This window comes from Carcharhinus amblyrhynchos, chromosome 8 (assembly GCF_965287045.1).
Source record: "Carcharhinus amblyrhynchos chromosome 8, sCarAmb.v2.hapA, whole genome shotgun sequence".
NCBI lineage: Eukaryota > Metazoa > Chordata > Chondrichthyes > Carcharhiniformes > Carcharhinidae > Carcharhinus > Carcharhinus amblyrhynchos.
In genome coordinates, this window is record NC_137331.1 from 69075069 (window position 1) to 69095441 (window position 20373).

The window sequence follows — 20373 nt, forward strand, 5'->3', positions numbered from 1 at the left end:
CTCATTCAAAAAATGACTTGAGTGTGGGACAACTGCAGTCCGGTTCATACCAAAAGGACTGGCCTGTATTGCTCCAATTTTCTTGCCATTTATGACATTTAGTCTTTTTTGGGAAAATCACACCCATGATGTTTCCACTGCTTACAAATAAGTACAGTCCAGAAAGGTGCCTTACTTTAGAAATTTGGATTTAAATCAGTTTAAAAGTATTCAATAAACCCTGAAAGACCATGTCATCTTTGACTACTTAAAGCAAAACATTACAAGTCCCTAACTAAATCACAACAACCCCCAGTATAGTCATTGGAAGAGCAGTTAAGGTCATAAGTTCTGAGGCAGCAGTAACAGCTTTGGAGTGGGAGTGAGATTTGACTACTCTGGGATTGGCTGCAGGACCCCTTTTAAATGTACATGAGCCCATTGAGCTTTGAGGACTGATCGTTGGCACCAACAGAGTTTGAATAATGATTATTCTTTGCAATTTCATCACTGCTGTTCGAACCCCCACCCCATTCAGCAGTATTCACTCCACATCTCTGTTTTCACTCTGGGGTTACATCAAGTGTGAAACTTTAAAATGGGGTCATGGCAGAAATAAGTTGTGGAATCACTGGTTTATGTATTTATTGGAGCTGTCCTAATTGATCACTTGTTCAAATTTTAATTAATGCAAATTACTGGATTAAATCATTTATCGTGCCTTCCAGAGTTGGCATATCTGAACAGCAAACACATTTGATTACTTTATTAATTTTTTCTGTTTGTATAAATAAGACATGAAAGCATATTGATTTGTTGAAATCATTTAAAATATTCTGATAAAATTACTCCGCTGAAAGAAGCTACTTGCTGCATTTTGGCAGTTCCAGCTTGACAGCAGGAACTGTCGAATTACATTTCCTATCTGTTCCCTGCATCCAGTGAATTTCTTTTCATGCGTTTATCTAATTCTGCTTTGACTAGTGTTTACAGTTTTTGCTTCACCACCTACTTGTCACTTTTTTCCATGTTTTATTAATCATTTTTACATGAATATAATTTCTTCCAAATTTTCCCTTTTGTTATGTTAGGTAATTCTGAGCTTATCAGCTTCCTTGCAGCACTCAGATTACAGTGTCGAGAGGATATACATCGGCCTTGTCAGAATGATGCAAACTTTTACAAATCTTTCATTATTTTGAAAATCTTTATTAGATCCTGCTTAGCTCGGGATCCTCTAAAAAATGACGCTAATATCAATCAATGGTTTTTATTTATTACAGTCCTAAATGTTCATGCAAGCTGAGGTTCAAATTCAACCCACGCCCACCCAACCAGTATTTTTGATAGGAAAAAATGGACACACTAAGTGAGCATGTTTGTGACCGTTTTAACAGTACTGTAAGAAAATTAGATGTTTTTCTTGAGTCAGAGTGAGTCTATGACATACATATGAGAGTTAATGGTTGAGTAAAGTACTTTTTTTCACTTTTAGGGGTGAAATGGGAAAGTAAGGGAAAAAGAGCCAGCAAAAGATTGGGTCCCAAATTGCACTGATCAATGATAGTATGCTATCCAACTGACAAGAAACACACAAATCAGTGTAACCACAGAACTAGTCATCAGCAATTTTATATGTCTGTGGATGAATTCTAGGAACATTGGAAACATCATGAATTTCAGGCTGTTGTGGGAACTGTGAAGTAATTGGAATTATAGATCAAGAAAAAAGTGCAATATATACAGTTAGATGTTTGGCAAGGGTAAATAGGAAAGTATGTTGTACAATTATACGTATTTGGGACTATTTGGAGGCTTAAGGTCCCATTTGAAGTGGAAAACTACAAAGCACATTGGGAAGCTATCAGAATAGTTTACTCAGCTTTGCCTACCTGCCTTATTCTTGGGAAGCTGTCAGAACTTTTATGTTCAATTATAACGAAACAGCAATAAAGTCTATAAAAAGAGTACGTAGAATTATGTTGAATTGCCTGTTGTGGGCTGTATATTCTATTATTTTAGTCCATGCAGTATTTTTGATCAGCTAGAGCCTTCTACTGTCTTTGCTTATCAAACTCTTTCAGCATGCATTCCCATCTCCCTCATATACTTATCTAGCTTCCCCTTAAATGCATCTGTGCCATTTGCCTCAACCACTCCCTGTAGTATCAAGTTCCTGTTCTCTCCATTATCTGGATAAAGAAGTTTATTTTGAATTCCAATTTGATTTCTTGGTGTCTACCTTGTATTGGTGACCTTTTAGTTATGCTCTTCTTCACAAGTGAAAGCACTCTGTGTCTAATCTGTCAAATCTATTTTTAATTTTAAGCCTTCTGTTCCCAAAAGAAATGGGATTCTGCTTATTCATTCTTTATTAAAATAACATTTCTGCTACCTTCCTTATAAAATGTTTTGATTTTCCATCCTTTCCTTTACAACCAGAATTATACACAATGTTCCCACATGTAGCCTGACCAAGGTTCAATAGAGATTTAGCATCACTTCTGTACTTTTCAATACTATTTCTCTATAAATAACCCCTCGAGCTTGATTTGCTTTACTTCTAATCGCCATTAACTGGGGCTGCTGTTATTGAGTGACCCCTCTATTTGTACTGCCAGATTATTCCATTTAAATTCCAAGCAATATGTGACTTTAATTATTTTACCGAAGTTTGATGCAAACACTTATGTAGAAATTCATTTGCCAATTATATATCCATTCTGCAAGTCCCTTCATGCTATCTAGTAATTTGATGCAATTCTCTTCTGTATTAGCCATCTTCCCCAAAAAAATTGTCCTGTGCAAAACTGGAAGTTGTTTTTGACCAAAGTCTAAAATATTAATAACTAAGCTGTATCAGTACAGTAGAAATCTGAGGATATTGTGCTGAAACTGGTGCTCTGGTTAGACCACGTCTGGGTACAATGTCCAATTTTGATCCGAGTGATGCAAATTATACATTCAAATCCTGCAAGTGTAATGGGACAATGAGACTGGACCCTAATGTCAGAACAAGTTAATTGATGAATGATGAGAGATACTTTAATTTTTCAGCCTTGAAAGGAAGCAATTGAGAAGTGAAAACAATGAAGTATACAAATAATTTGTAAAATAAAAATCTATTTCAAAATAAATGTTTCAAGATAAATGTGATAGTTCAAGGTTCAAACTGGTGAAAGGCAAATTTTGGAATAATGTCAATGTTCTTGATGAACACAAGGAATAGACTTTCGATTGACCATCTAAAATTTAATAATAAGTGATGAAAATTCTTATTGTTCGATCAGTGAGATTATACAGGCAGTAGCACGTATTTTCCTTGCTACTTTAATCTATTTGGATGATGTTTATTGAGAAGGGAATATGACTAGCGCACTAGAAGAATTTTCAACTCCTTTTCAAAGTGTCTCCTGGATCATAAGTCCATCTGAGCAGATCAATGGGACCACAATTTACTATCTAGCACATAGTCCTCTAATAATGCAATTCTCACTCAATATCACATTGAATATCAATCCAGACTATTTGCTCAAACCTTTCACTTGAATCCACAACTTCTGACACTAAACATACTTGCACTGAGTCGAGGTGACTTTTTTGAAATAATTTAGAATTATGGGTTTGTTCAGAATTCATTAGCTAAATAGATGAACGTTTTTCATCCAGATCTGTGTTATGTTGTAAAAAGAGATTATTTCAGTTATTAAGATTTGTAATTTTTTTAAATTTCTAGGCCCTTTTGGGATAAACCATGGAATTGAGGTTCATGCTGATGTAGTAGATTACGCCACAGAGAAGTTGGACAATTTTATAAAAAACAGTGATAGTTTTGATAAGTAAGTATTATGTGATTTCAGCTTGCTTTCTCCATCTTTTTTAAAAAAAATTCTTCCAAGCCCTATTAAAATCTGAGGTTTTTTCCCCAATATTTAGATGCATGTCTGTTAAGTGGATCTGTTTTATTGGATGATCTTTGTGCTTAGTTTTGCATGAATTTCATGTTTTGTAAATGTAATATTTGTGTGAAAGAATGTTATTGCATTCCTGTGGCAATATGCTGAGATGTTGTCTTGACCTACCAAATATAGGTATGGCAATATAATTTTTAAAGCAAGGAAAAATTTCTTAAGTATTAGCAAAAACAACAACATGAGTTTTTAATACCTTTATTATACTGAAACATCTCAAGGTGCTTCATTGAGATATTATGAAAGAAAATACAATACTAAGTCACACAAGGAGACATTAGAACAGATGACCAAAAGCTTAATGACAGAAATAGCTTTAAGGAGTAAACCATCAAAGAAAGTGAAGGACAGAATTCCAGAGCTTAGGCTCAGACATCAGAAGTGGTGAAGTAATTAAAATTAGGGATCGTCAAGAGGCCAAAATTAGGAGTGCAGGTATCTCTCAATTTTTAAAGGGCTGGAAGAAGGACTACAGACATATAGAGGGGCCAGGCCATGGAATAATTTGCAAACTAGAATGAGCATTTCAACATTGAGCAGTTGTTTGAAACTTTGTTTCCCAGTTAATGATGAGAGTTCTTGGGTGAATGGCATCTGATACAAGTTAGCACATGAGCAACAGAGCTGTGAATAATTTGATGTTTAGCAAGGATGGGATGTGGAGGTTGGTCAAGTGTGCTTTAGAAAGCATGGATTAGGGTTTCAGCAGACAAATTGCTGAGACAAAGGTGGACAAGGGCAACGTTGTGAAGGTGAAAATAAGTGACAGCAGGTCTATAGCTGAAAGCTCTCTTGGCCAAATATGTTATCGAGCTTGCTAGCAATCTTGTTCAACATCAGATACTTGTTGGGGGGGATGGAATAGGTACTGAATGAGGGGAATTAGATCATTATCTTGCTCCATTTGGAGGAAATTTAAGTTCATGCAGGACTAGAGTGTTGGTCAGATAAGCAGCCAATATAGAAACAGTGTTGGGTTCAAAAAAGGTGGTGCTGAAGTAAAGCCCAAGTGTCATCAGCCAATATGTTTTTTGGATGCTATCACCAAGGGCAGCATGTAGATGAGAAATAGGAGAGGCTGAATAGATTGCACGCCAGAAATAATGTTTAAGGAATGGGAGGAGAAACCATTGATGGCAACTTATTAGCTTGATTAGGTAGATTAGAATGGAATCTGGTGAGTGTAGTTACACCCAGCTGGACAACAGTAGATAGGTTTTGGAGGATGAGGTATTAAGTCTGCAGACAAGTCGAGTGTGGCTGTGGCGGGGGTGGTGGTGGTGCAGGACAGGATTTTGTGGGCTGTGAGGGTTCTACTTGGCAAACAAGCTGGGGGCAAGCTCACTTTCATTCTAGAGGGTGTTTCTGCAACTGTGTAAGACTACCAGGTTGTAAATTGGCGTAAGTCGGACCTTCTGCCCCATTGGAAAGGAAGTCCAACCTCCCAGTACAGCTGGCTAGTCAAATGGATGGCAGCACTATGGTTCCACCAGAAAGGCCGCTGTCAGAATTGCGGGCAGGGGCAGGGCTAGAAGGCAGACAAAGGCAGGGGGTAGACAGGGCAGGGGATGTGTAATTCTCCAAGGTTGTTGTTTCAGTTCCAGAAGTGGAAGCTGATGAAATTTCAATTAATTAAAAAAGCACTGAACTCGAAAGCTAGTTTCTGTAATGGTGATCATGAAACTATTATTGATTTGATTTTCAACAAAAATCAACCTGATTACCTAATGCCATTCAGGAAGGAGATTTCCCATCTTTACCTGGGAACTGGCCTAAAAGCGAGTCCAGATCTGCAGCAGTGTTATTGACTCTTAACAACAATTCAGTTGAAGGGCAGTCAGGGATGGATGAGAAATGCTGGAATTGCAAATGACACTGACATCCCATGAAAGAATAAATTGCAAAAAATCTAATGATTCTAAGCATTAATGCTGGAGCCTTGTATTTAAGCCCTTTTCCCATACCCCCCATTCCCCCACCCCTTCCCTATCTTGTGTGTGCATATACCCTCTTGCTGTTATCTCTCAGGTAGCTTGGTCACATAGTAAATTACTGGAATTAAGTTATTTTTGCAAGAAATCATCTTGTAGAAGAACCTAGTTCTTAAACGGACCAACACCTCAACATAGAATCTCGGTCTTTCCCCAAATGGACGTAGACCATTTTTGAGGAGAAGGGCGATGACAACAGATTTGAAGAAAAGAGACACAAAACCTAAGAGAGAAATGTTAACGAATGTCAGCAATCATGGAAGCCACATGCTGTTGTACAAACTTTCTGCTTGGTCTGCCACAGTTCCACAAAATAATTGCAAACAATTTAATTTTCATTAAAGCCCTTTCTAAAAAAAAACATTGTGAATCCAGCAATTCATTCTGTGTACAATTCTGGGGAAGAAATGTCATTTACTTGCAAACTGTCTAATCTTGGGTCCTGAACCTGAACCTACGGTCTTAGTCCTATCCTTAGGTTCAAACTCAGGAGGGGTCTGGATAGAATAAATGGATGTGGGGTGGGAGGAGGTGTTTATTTAAAAGAAAGCTAATTGGTATGACAAAAAATCTTTTTCATGCAGTGAGTAGTTCAGGCCTGGAATGCGCTGTCTTAAGGTGCTGGTGGGGGCAGGTTTGACCTAATCATTCTAAGAAACTTAGACTTGAAAAGGAAGAGTGTGCTGTGTTGTAATATGTTGAGATTTGTGGTGTAGTTCATGTGGATCTGCTCCTCACTTCGTCCCATACTTGCAACAAGGTGATCCGCTGTCTTGCTTTCTTTTGTGGGGATGTCCCTTAATTTTGATGATAGTTATTGTTTCTCCTGTGACTATTTGTCCTGTAATTTTAAAGATATTTGCACAGTCACAATCCTTGTGATGGCCACAAGGTGGTGCAGGATTGGAGCCTCTGGAGAAGCATGCATCTTTTGGGAAGGCAGTGTGACCCATGAGGCAGGGTTTGCAGTCATCCTGGTCTAGGACACTTCATTGAGCCTTATGTCATTGGGAAATATAGAGAACTTGACTGAAATTAAGAAATGTAACTGAAAATAGTTTTTTTACAAAGCACTTTAAAGCACATGTCCATTGCAATAGTTTATTAATTTGAATATTTTGAAGAAGCGCTTTGGAAGGATCTCCAAAGATGAGTGGATTAGCTTGATTGGCCACGATAAATTGCCTTTTAATGTCAGGGGATTAGTAGGGTAAATACGTGGACTCATGGAGATGGGGCTTGGGTGGGATTGTTGTTGGTGCAGGCTTGATGGGTCAAGTAGCCACCTTCTGCACGATCAGGAGTCAATGATGGTAAGATGTTTTTCCCTCCAGCCCCTCTCTGTGAAACCAGCCTCCTGCTTTCATAGCCACACCTTCCCCTACCACCACACAATTGTTATGTAGCACCCAGTCACCCAGCTCAGGGTGCAGTGAACTCTCCCAGCTCCACACCCACGCCCCCCTCCCAATGTTCTGTACTGAGAACAAAGAAGAACCCAGCACGGGAAACAGGCCCTTCGGCCCAACGAGTCCGCGCTGCCGCATCACCCTACACCTATTCTACCCTGCGTGTCTACGAATGGAACCCCTAACTTAGCCAGATTCAGGGGAGAATAGTGTCAATTTGGTAAACCAGTCAGCCTAAGAGCACATCTTTGGGGTGTGGGAGGAAACCGGAGCGCCCGGAGGAAACCCACGCAACCACAGGGAGAATGCGCAAACTCCCACAGACACAGGCCCAAATCCATGTATCTGCACAGCTAGCAGTGCTAGCCACCGAGCTGTTGCGGCGCCCGTCTACCGGTCCAGAATCAAGCACACACACAAGTACTAGGCCACTCCCGGAACCTCCAAGAGCAGCCCACGCACGACCCACCGTGTGCATGCCCCTCGTTTGTCAACGAGGTGGACCTCCACCTGCAGAATAAAAAGACAAAAACGTTAACTTACAAGTCTGCATTTCCGGTGTCTCCCGAGGCTCTGACCTTATTTAATAGCCCCTACTATAACCCTCCATCCTCGTTTCGCTCATGTGTTTGTCTAATTGAACCTTAAACGAGTCCAACGTTCCTGCCTCCACCACCCTACTCGGTAGCGCGTTCCATACCCCCACGACCCTCTGCGTCAAGAACCTTCCTCTCACATCCAAATTATACCTCTCCCCCCTCACCCTTAAATCATGACCTTTCGTATTTGTACCCAGTCTAGGGAGCAAGTCTCTCACTATTGACTCTATCTATTCTCTTCAGTATCTTATATACCTCTATCATGTCCCCCCTCAATCTCCGTCTTTCCAAGGAGAAAAGTCCCAGTTTCTCCAACCTTTCCTCGTAACCCAGCCCCTCCGTGCCAGGCAACATCCTGGTAAACCTCCTCTGCACCCTCTCCAGAGACTCCACATCCTTCCGGTAGTAAGGTGACCAGAACTGGACACAGTACTCCAAATGCAGTCTAACCAACGTTCTGTACAACTGAAGCATTAGAAGGCAGCTTTTATACTCTATACCCCTTCCTATAAAGGCTAGCATTCCAAAAGCCTTCCGAACAACATTCTCCACTTGTGTCGCTACCTTCGTAGACTTGTGAACCTGCACTCCCAGGTCCCTCTGTATTTCTATACTCCTAATCGGTCTACCTTTTATCACATAGCTCCTCTCTGCATTATTCCTTCCAAAATGCATCACCTTGCATTTGTCAGGATTAAATTCCATCTGCCACCTATCTGCCCAATGCACCAACCTATCTATATCCTGTTGTATCACCTGACATTCCACTTCAGTATCCGCCAAGTATCACCTGACATTCCACTTCAGTATCCGCCAATCCGACTATCTTTTATAAGAGTTGGCCACACCCTGGCTTATGGAATGATGTTCTTTCAGCATATATATAACCAACCAATTGTCTCTGTCCAATAGATAGAGATGCCCGTGATCCTCTGCAGACTATAGCGTTGTATCTTACGAATCACCAGTTTTTTTTCTTTTTTCAATTTTATACTATCCAAGATTTTTTAGTATTATTCAAGTTGCTTTATCTTAAATTTTCTTCCCTTCTTTCTGGGAGACTTTTACTTTTTTGAGGATGTGTGGACTGCAGCAGCATTGCTTTACGCAGTACTCATAGCCAGTCTTCATGCATGAACCATGATGGTTCACACCTTGTTTAACTGTAGATTGTTTTCCAACAAAGCAAAATCCTATTCTCTCTATTTTAATTGTTATTTATAGAATGTGTTGGAAATGTGCAGAAAATGCAGATGTATGGGATTGTGGGTAATCTAGGAAGTTGGATCAGGAATTGGCTATCAGATAGGAGACAGAGGGTGGTGGTGGATGGTAAATATTCATCATGGAGTACAGTTACGAGTGGTGTGCCTCAGGGATCTGTTTTGGGGCCACTGTTGTTTGTAATTTTTATTAATGATCTGGATGAGGGTATAGTTGGGTGGATTAGTAAATTTGCTGATGACACCAAAATTGGAGGTGTGGTAGATTGTGAGGAAGGGTGTCATAGTCTGCAGGGAGACTTAGATAGGTTGCAGAGCTGGGCCGAGAGGTGGCGGATGGAATTTAATGCGGAGAAGTGTGAGGTAATTCACTTTGGTAGGAGCAACAGATGTGTCGAGTATAGGGCTAACGGGAGGACTTTGAATAGTGTGGATGAACAGAGGGATCTAGGTGTGTGTGTACATAGATCCCTGAAAGTTGGGAATCAAGTAGATAAGGTTGTTAAGAAGGCGTACGGTGTCTTGGCGTTTATTGGTAGGGGGATTGAATTTAGGAGTCGCAGTGTAATGTTGCAACTGTACACTACTCTAGTGCGGCCGCACTTGGAGTACTGTGTGCAGTTCTGGTCCCCGCATTACAAGAAGGATGTGGAGGCGTTGGAGAGGGTGCAGAGGAGGTTTACTAGGATGGTGCCTGGTATGGTGGGGAGGTCCTATGAGGAGAGACTGAGGGATTTAGGGTTGTTTTCGTTGGAAAGAAGGCGGCTAAGAGGGGATCTTATTGAAACATATAAGATGATTAGAGGTTTAGATAGGGTGGATAGTGATAGCCTTTTTCTTCGGATGGAGAAAGCTAGCACGAGGGGGCATGGCTTTAAATTAAGGGGGGGGTAGCTACAGGACGGATGTCAGGGGTAGGTTCTTTACCCAGCGGGTGGTGAGGGATTGGAATGCCCTGCCTGCTGCAGTTGTAAATGCGTCTAGTTTGGGGGCGTTTAAGAGATCTCTGGATAGGTTTATGGACGAAAAGGGATTGGTATAGGCTAGTGGGTCATTGTTTTTGTAACTGGTCGGCGCAACATCGTGGGCCGAAGGGCCTGTTCTGCGCTGTAATGTTCTATGTTCTATGTTCTATGTTCTATTATTAGTTTTTTTCAAGTTAGCACTGCAATATTGCACATCAAAAGTTTGATGATGTTCTGCTATATTTCATGTTGAAGTTACCTGTAAAGTGGGAGGGGTTTATAAGTCTAGTGGCACGTTCATATTCATTTACGAAAAGTATCGAAACTTCTGCATTTTTTGTTCATTACAGGTTTGAATTCTGTGAGCCAGCGTTTGTGGTTGGGAACTGCTTGGATGTTTTGTCGGACAGTCTTCAATATGACCGGGTTTATTGCGGAGCTGGAGTTCAAAAGGATCATGAAAATTACATGAAAATCTTTCTGAAAGTTGGTGGAATTCTTGTTATGCCTATGGAAGATCAGGTACGTTGCCCTTTAGAGCAATATTCAACAATTTATTAATTCATTTTATTGTCTCATTCATTCAGTTTCTAACATAAGTTATTGGAACGTCATTATCATTGGAGCATCAAAGGATGAGAGGGGGACCTGATAGAGGTTTACTAGATTATGATACGCTTGCATAGAGTGAATAATCTTTTTCCCAGGGTTAAAGTATCAATTACTCAGGGGCATAGGCTGAAAGTGAGAGGGAGCAAGTTTAAAAGAGATGCAAGGGGCAAGTTTTTCACACAGACTGGTTAATGCCTGGAATGGGCTGTCAGAGGAGGTAGTGGAAGCAGATTCTATAACAGTGTTCATGAGGCATCTGATAGATACATGAATATGCAGGGAATAGAGGGATATGAATCACATAGAGGCAAGAAAATATTAGGTAAGAGAGGCATCTGTGTTTGCACAGACTTGGTGGGCCAAAGGGCCTGTTCCTGTGCTGTACTGTTCTTTGTTCCAGTATTCATTAAAAAAAACCACCAAGGCCTGTTGCCTAAGAGATCCAAAGTCAAGTCCAGCCCAAATTAATGGATTGAAAATTCTCTTTGAAAATAATGTACGTAAAATGACATTCAACAGCCATAAACTAATTTCTAATGAGCATGGCAGAATTGGCAAGTTTTCTGTTTTCCACCATTAATATCACTCGCCCTGAGTAAACAGATTTTGCAAATTACAGTCTCGAGCTTATTATTTCTCATCATCTTCCTCATCTCAAATGCATTCTGCAATATGACCTAGATACAAAATGCTTCGGTATTTCGTTTTGTCTGTTGTCACTAGTATCATGCAGCTGTTGTCTACCTTGGAAAAAATCTTAAAGATAGAAATTCACCTCTCGCATTGTTGAAAAATGAACAGTATTAAATAGACCGTCAATTTTCCAGGGCACCTGATTTTTCAGGTGCCCTGGAAAATGTGCTAGTTTTTTTTTTGTCTCTCACTGAATATCTCTGTCCACAGTTATTCAAAGTGACTGTTGTATTGAAACATAAATCTGAAAAATGCATTGAGACTCGTTAGCAATTGCAAACATACTTAAAGTTTATTTATTGGTATCACAAGTAAGCTTACATTAACATTGCAATTAAGTTACTGTGAAAATCCCCTTGACGCCCCACACTGGCACTGTTTGGGTATACTGAGGGAGAATTTAGCATGGCCAGTGCACTTAACCAGCATGTCTTTCGGACTGTGGAAGGAAATCCACGCAGACACGGGGAGAATGTGCAGAATCTGCACAAACAGTGACCCAAGACAGGAATTGAACCTCGGTCCCTGGTGCTGTGAGGCAGCAGTGCTAACCATTATGCTGCTCCTATTTAAGCAGTAAACACTTTTTCTTGCTGCCCAGTGAAGCTTTAGAGTTGAGGCTGCAGGAATAATGTTTTCGTTCAAATATGAACTTTCTGCGCAATGCAAAACATTTTGTGCCGTTGTAGTGTTTTAGTACCAGTCAACCTAGAATGTACTCGGGGGCCCAAATAGCCCTCCAGTCTCCTCATTTCTGCTTTTCTTTTTCTTCCACCAACTCTCCTTACATCATTCATTTTTAAGTTTGTATTACCGTTCAATTTGTTCACCTTAAACTGAAGTTGTTTTGGTACATAAAATGAACAACATGACTTGTTATTTTCTGATCTCGAGCTACTTCACACTTAAACTTATCAAGAATTTTCAGTTTCCCAAATGAATTATTTCAAGTATGGAGCCAAAGTATGACAATTGTATGGTAATTTGCATAAATTGAGAAATAACATTGCTGACAACTATAAATTCTAAGAACTGTCTGATTGGATTTCAGCATATTGTACCTTCTTCCCTGAGCCTAATTTCATCCAAAATTTACAAAATCTAAGACTTTCATCTAAAATGATTTTGAGTAGTCTTCATTCAGTTCTTAATTGACATACTTCTACAGAATAAGTATACCCATAATTTAACATCGATGAACATTAAACTTTCTGCCTATCCTTTCCTAGATCACTGATTTGGGAATTGTGTTGGAGGAAGAATGATCATGAAGTAGCATCTGCCATGTTAGGTCCTTGCCATATATAATCCATCCTGTGTTTTACCTTGAGCTACTTGATTCAATTACTGTATCAAAGTGAAAAATCATCCTTTACCTAAACATTGACGTAAATGGAAAAAACTCGATGTATGAAGAAGCATCTTAAAACATATCAAATAATTTACTTCATTAGTAGCATTACGCTACTGCTGTTGCCTCATTTTTTGCCTGGGAGCATTTCTTCTTGTAATTTCCTAATTTGCTTAGTTTTCATTTAATGCAACTGTCAATAGCTCAAGAGTCAATCAATTGAGTTTGAAATATTAACAATATTGTAGATAAACTGTAGGGGTAAGCATGTAAATGTTATTTAGTTCAAGATATCTGTTGCGTAATTAAGTCCATGTTGGCCAAAGGTTCACTCTATATTCATAAGCACCCAGGAAAAAAAACGGAGTTTAGTAATAGACACTAATTGCATGTTTTCATAGTGATTGATAGCAAAGCACTTGTAGCTGCTGTGTTCTAAATGGGAATAATGTGTCTCTGTTTATGACCCTCTTATCTGTGAAAAATGTATCTTACACAAAATACAACTGTGTAGAAGACATTGCATTACTTAACCAGTGCCATCCTTCTCTACAGCTTACTCAGATAATACGCACAGGACAAAATACATGGGAAACCAAAAACATATTGGCTGTTTCATTTGCTCCTCTTATCCAACCAAACAGATCCGATTGTTTCAAGTCAGAGAATGTAAAACTACGTAAGTTTTCCAGCTTTTTTAAGAAAGATGTTGAGCTAGCTAATATTTTGCTGTTCAGCAGTAGGTGCGTGAAAAACAAATGTTATATCAATAATATGCAGCTCGCCCATAATATTGTTAGCATGCTTTCAACATAAATAAATCTAGAGATCTGCCATGCTGTATTCAAAATACTTGAACTGGATTGTAAATATTAAAATAGTACAAAAATCTTTAATTTTAAAAACTTAAATGTAATTGTAACACAAAAGCATTGAGTGTTATATATTGTGAACAGTTGGAATCTTGCATCACCAACATAACCTCATGCACAACAGGAGATTCTTAGAAAATCACTACCTGTTGAAAAAGCATTTTAAAATTATTGAATTAGACCTCCTATCATGTACAGTTGGACAGGTTCTCTGTATTTAAAGTTTAAATTCTCACTCCATCACTGGCAATGTTAGTACCACAGTGAACCATTGGTTCTTGCAGCAAGTTGGATAACATATTGAACAAGATACTTCTATCATTTGTCTATTGTTTCAATATGTCCACCGCATTGATAACTTCTAGCAGGAGTTCTAATGGGCGTGAATATAGCTGGGGACAGGGTGTAGCAGTTGCTGTCAATCTTTTGTTCAGTAAAAGAATAGTGAAAGATTGCAGTTAGGAGGTTCATAATTTTGGCAAAAATTGCCTTTTTCATTCACATAATTCATTTGTTCACAGTAAATTTAACAAGATTAAACTTCTAATTTTTGGTAGGATTTTGGCTGTAACTTTGGGTTCCCCAGCATCAAATTTTGGGGTGAGGGGGTACCCCAAAGATGTGATGAGGAATCCCTCTCTCAACTTCCCAGCTAAGTATTTGCACAATAACTATCTAGAAGCGCTAACTTACCCATGGCAATTTCACTATGCTATGAATCATCCGAAAATGCGATTTTAAGTTGCAACTTTGGATGGTTCCATCAGGGTTACGCTAATAGATGCTCTGAAAAAGTTTGAAGGCTTTAAGTTTGATGAGGCAAACATTGAAGAAATTTATGTTGGTTTGTGGCCACCAGTAATTGCCACTAATGAGTATAGCTCATTAAGATTCAAATTTTCTTTTAAAATGTTTGCATACCAACTGCATTTTTTTGTTTGTTTTTTTAAATAAGTAGTTAATTATCTCCAACCTTAAATGTGTCTAGCTATGTTTCAATTGGTGCTCAATGTTTTCTCTCTCAACAGGAATAATTTAACCTGTTTTTGTTACCATGATGCAAATTGGTACATACATCAGTCTAAGCCCCAGTGATTTCATTTATATTGTATTTTAGACTGAATAGGTTTTAACACAGGAAAAATGATCAATCAACTGTATTTTAAGTGATTTCACTTTTTATTCATAATTTTTCATTTTGTAAACCCACATTAACCTTTGTAGGATCACGGTGCAGTATTAACATTTTTAGCTATTACAATTTGATTATGCAAATATATTTTAGTGGAAACTTGAACTTTAAACTAACCAGCACAATTATAAACATAACTTGCGGCCAATTTTCCCAACTATGCCAAGCCGAAACTGACCCTGATATTACTTACCATTAACATGCACTGTTGAAAATGGCAATCGGGGGTGGGGGGTAGGGAACCATAATTTGTTTTTAAAAATAAAAATTAAAACACACTAGTAGTATTTAAATGTGATCGCGGCTATAGGAGGACAAAATTGAGGAATGTCATGTTTAAAAACCATGCAATCGTTGTCTACATATTATGAATTCTATTATTGTAGCACAAAAATAATTTGTGATAGTAAAGCATTAAAAATGTTAAAAATCATTAGTACACTGCTTTGTTAAATGTAATAGGGAGGGTCAAACATCAAGGTTATTTTTAGTACAAAGCTTCTTGCATTAAATATTTTTACCAAACATGAAATTGTTGATCTAGCACAATTGATTAGCATAAGAAATTGTTTATTTAAAAAAAACCTGATATATTCGAGTGCTAAACTGGTGCAGTTTTTTTAATGAAGTTGAAAATGATTTTATCACAAAAAATAAACAGTTAATAAGTGTTTAGTCCTTCGTGAGTAACTTATATCACTAGAAATAACTGTTATAAAAATTGTTACACTTAAATTTGCCAATTTCATAGGTGTAAACCGACCAGCTTAATAAGTTCAATATTTCCTATAATGCCAAAACTTATGAAACATGCTTACTAGTACATGTTCAAATTGAAGCCACTCTGTGGAACACTGGCAATTGGCAGAAACACCTGCATTCTCCTCATTTCAATCCAGATTAAGATGTGTCCAGATTTGTGTCAGGGCCAACTTTGGAAGATATTATTAAATCAGCATTAAAGATTGCAGAAAACGTTTTTGGGTTTGAATTAACTTGTATTTAAAATTCTCTCTTGAGTTATACTTGTTTGGCCACTTCACCCTGATTTATGCTGATAATACTGGCAGAAACTCTACCACATCATGTTTAATGGCTTAACCAAACAAATTAGGCAAAAATTAGATCTAATCAAGAGGTCAGCTAGTTCCTGAATATTTTTGAATAGTTAATTGAAAACAAGGTTATGGTAGAGCCTTCATCAGCAATTCTCATCTACAATATTATATAAAGTTCAATACCAAACAAAGTTTAGAGCACAGAAGGAGTTATTTTGAATATATTGGCTGTGAAAACTGAAAAAGAGTTTTCAGACTAATTCCACTCTTGGCCTGAAGAGTTGAAGGTCACTGCACTTGGTTGCATTCCGAGTTTTTTTTTAATGTGATAAGATTTTTTGTCTTAACCATTCTTTCAGGCAGTGTGTTCCAGTCCAAAATACACTTTGAATGAGAAGAATTTCTCCTCGGCCCTCTTCTAATTCATCCAACAATTACTTTTAAGTTTCTGCTCCCTGGTTTTTGACCCCTCTATGAAAGGAAGCAACCTATCCATTTTATTTTGCCCTTTTTTTTCCGCTCCCCTCCCCACCAATAACTTCATACATCTTAATCAAATCGCCCCTCAACTTCCTATGTTCCAAAGGAAATAACCCCAGCTGATCCAATTTTTTTCCAGCACTAAATTTATTTATTCCCTGATTGCCTTTGAGAAGGTGGTGGTGAGCCACCTTCTTGATCCACTACAACCCATGTGGTGTAGGTACACCCCCAGTGCTCTTGGGAAGTGAGTTTCATAATTTTGACCTAGAGACAGTGAAGGAACAGACAGGATGGTGAGTGACTTGGAGGGGAACTTTCAGGGGTTGGTTGTCCCATGTGTCTGCTCCCCTTGTCCTTTTAAGTGAGAGCAGTCGTGAGTTCAGAAGATGTTGTCTCAGGAGCCTTGATGAGTTCCTGCAGTGCACCTTGCAGTTGGTACACACTGCTGCTAACGTACGTTGGTATTTCTTATGTATTAAATAAAAGCATAATGCTGGAAACACTCAGCAAGTCAGGCAGCTGAAGCCAGGCAGTGGTTACACTGTGCTGTCCTGAAAATGATCCATTCATTCCTATTTTGTTTCCAATGCCCTGGTCACTTTGACATCTGTTCTCCTTAGATATCTCAGCCTTCAAAATCACTGCAGCACTTCATTCCAGTAGGGATTGATCCAGGTGTTAAAAGTTCTCTTTAAAGTGCTGTTATAGAAATGACCCGTCAGGATTTCCTGGGAGATCCCCTTGCTTCCTCTCATAGCCCACAGCTACTGTGAAACCCCTTTGAGATACTTCAATGGTCAGTTTCACTGGGGACTACCCTTTTAACATTGGAACGTTAGCATCTGGTGTCTACATCTTTTCAAGTGGTTTGATTGTTAATGGGAAAGTAATCTGCACCTGTCAAAGAGCCTTGTTTGTTTTTCTTTCCCTTCGTGATTGAATGCATCTTGAGTGCTTTGGAAACATTGTTAGAAATGAGGAAGTCAGTCCTCTCGAGTGGGTAGTCTTTGTCTCTGAGAAGCCATCGCTCCAGCCACTGGTCTCCCTCAAATGTCTGGGATCTTGGAGCTTCTCAAGATGTAGTTGTCATGGACACTCCTTGGGAAACGGGCACATACCTGCAGGATGCTCATAGCTTGGTCCCACACGTTCTACTGTTGAGGGAGTAAAATCCCTTGTGGTTGATAAACAGGGCCCTATGCCACTATGAGAATGCAGAACTATGTGGGTACAGTCAAAGACATCTTGCGCCTGGCCCTGGCTTCCTGGCTCACCTGGTCCTGATCTAAGTTGCTGTACAAGTGAATCCTTGCAATTAGTGCATATGTCATCTCCCTTCTGTATTTGTGTGTGGCTAACAAGGAGATGCTGCGCAGATCATTTGTGTGGACCTGAAAAGAGCGGCATCCCTGTGGTGTCACCTCCTCCATCACCTAGCACAGGTGGTCCAATATACCCCAGGCAGACTTCCCTGGCACTGGATCTCTGACATTTGGAGTTGGGATACTTTCTGACGGCAGACCTGTGGCTGATAGTGCCTTCTCTGAGGCACTACCAGCCACGGGTCTGCCATCAGAGAGTATTTGTGGATGTACTGGATGTAGATCCACAAATGACCTATACCCAATAGATCAACGGGCTCTGCCTCCCCTCCTCTTCAGGGCGCTGGTCCTGTCTGCTCCCCCTCTGTTTTACACCCTGGAAGGTGATGGCGATCTGAGCACTCGCCTCTGATATCCCCTTCAGAGGTGAAGCTGCCAGGTTCTCACTTTTATACAGCTGTTGTAAATCAAGCCATTGTGACGTCAAGTTGGAGCACAATGAATATTCAGCAAAGGGGGGAAGCTTGTTGCTCCAGTGGGAGGGTCCACTAACGAGAAGTTAAATCATGTAAGTGAGGATCCTGACCTTCCTGAGTGGGGAGCCTTATTACTCCCATCAGTGAGAGGTATAGAAATCGGAAAATGCGATCTTGCCAGCGAGAATAGAGTTTTCGGATTCTGGATTTTGCATCTATATCACCAGTCTTGCTGACTGCTAATGCAGACTCAAAATTCCACAAAAAGAGTCAATTAACAGCTAATTTAATGAGCCAGGGAAGTGTTTCAGCATTAACTATAGTTGTATGGCTTCTTACAACTCGGCAGTAAAATCTAGGCAAGAGCACAGTGGCAGTGAATGGGACAAAAATTACTCCAAAATAAAACCTCACACCTGCTTCTTTATCTAAGTGAAAGACTTGCTTCACACTACTTGTGCTAGGAGTTGTTTTCACAACATTGGAGTTCATTTTCACCATTTTGGAGTTTTGTGCATTTATTTTCTGCTTTTCAACTTTCACATTTCAGATTAGCATTGAGTGCCGTTTATGCTTTACTTTGGATCTGAGGTTATCACCAAGATGAGCAGCAGGAGTATTAACAACCTTCTCCTAATGGCTGCCACTCTGCAGCAGAGGAGGTGAGAACAGAGGTACTTGCAGCAGGAAATACCTGCAGCACATTGCAGAAAAGATCAACTACCTCAATGTCTGAACACTAGTGCTTCCAAGAGCTCCACATATCCCATCAGGTCACCAGAGATAGTTGCTGCCTACTGGCCACATTTTGTCACTCGCCATCAAAGTAACCACCATCCTCAATTTGCTTTTGCTTCCGGCTCCCTCCAGTGATCAGCGATAAGTATTTGCAAGATTTCTCAATCAGCTATCCACAAATACATCAAATGATGAGCTTGTTAGCTAGCTCAGGCAATTATGTACACTTTGGGTACCAGTAAGGCAGTCAGAATGTGTGTGTGCTCAACTTTAGTTTTCCACAGTTGCAGGGTATCATTTGATTGCCATTTGTATAGCCAGGCATCACAGATCTCTTGTGTTTGATGGGAGCGGTAGCCCTTATAGTTAGCAATGTGCAGCTCATCTACAGTCGCGAAGAGATTATTAGGCTGGTAAGTGCACGATTCACAGAGATTAATTTCACCTGTGCCAGTATAACCTTTGCAGTCTTAAAACCATGGAATTGTTTACCAGCTGACTGTTGGGAGACTGTAACCATCCAGTTTAAAATCTGGCTGATGGCACCAATGAGATGTTGGCAGTGAAGCCGAAGAATGCCATTGAGCAAATGACCAAGAAGCTGAAGGTGCACTTCAGGAATTTGGACAGATTTGGTGTGCTTTGAGGGGTCTTGAGAATGTTCATGTATGCTACACAACATTGTGTTGCAGGACCAGTAAGAGACAGAGTGCAGTTCCTCTACAGTGGAGAAGGAGAATTGTTATGTGACTATGGCATCAGAAACAGCACACACAACTATCTGGGATTCCCTCATTATGGCAAGATTGCACCCGTCTATTGGCAGTAGACTGAGCCCACTTGTCTCCCAACATGAAACAGTACTGTAATCAACAATGTTTTTCACAGGTGCTCATAGATCAGCTTAGTCTTGTCTTACCATTTGTCATAAGTGAAAAGGCCGCTTACCAGACATCAGGCAAAAAAGGCGAGATGGAAAGTGATTTGTTTGATTGTTTGATCTTCTCTCTCAAGGCTCAAATAGTACCCTTCGCTGCTAGCAATTAACAGGGGAGCACTTTGTTGCACAAGGCCAGGGCTGGGCTTTTAATCTATCCTGTTTAAGGTACTGTTCATTGGTGAATGTCAGCATGTACTCATTTGATTGCTGCATTTGATGCTTCTTGCAAGTGGCTACTCTGCTCATGGATGTAAATATTACAGAGATGTATAATATCAATGCTTGAAACATCGTCAAATTCTCCATAAATATGCATGCTGAGACTGGAAGACCTGCCAAACCTACTTCAGTTTTTTTTTGATTGCTGCTGTTCCAGAATCATCTGCTTCATCAACAGCCGTAAAGATTCAGCATCTAAAGGCAGCTGAACAACCTTTGGCCTATCCTGCAACCTTCATCACAGACTAACCATTGCTGTTCCTGTTTCACCACCTGCTTG

The 20373-nt window shown here is 39.7% G+C and overlaps 1 protein-coding gene across 4 annotated transcripts in view; it reads left to right on the forward strand.

Annotated features, from left to right (window-relative positions):
• pcmtd1 (protein-L-isoaspartate (D-aspartate) O-methyltransferase domain containing 1) overlaps positions 1-20373 on the forward strand; it is an 81150-nt gene that overhangs the window by 53989 nt on the left and 6788 nt on the right. For all 4 annotated transcript variants that reach the window (XM_080194237.1, XM_080194235.1, XM_080194234.1 and 1 more), the window contains 3 exons: positions 3716-3818; positions 10488-10659; positions 13349-13472. In XM_080194237.1, coding sequence (XP_080050363.1) covers positions 3716-3818; positions 10488-10659; positions 13349-13472 — 399 coding nt within the window. The remainder of the gene's footprint in view (positions 1-3715; positions 3819-10487; positions 10660-13348; positions 13473-20373) is intronic.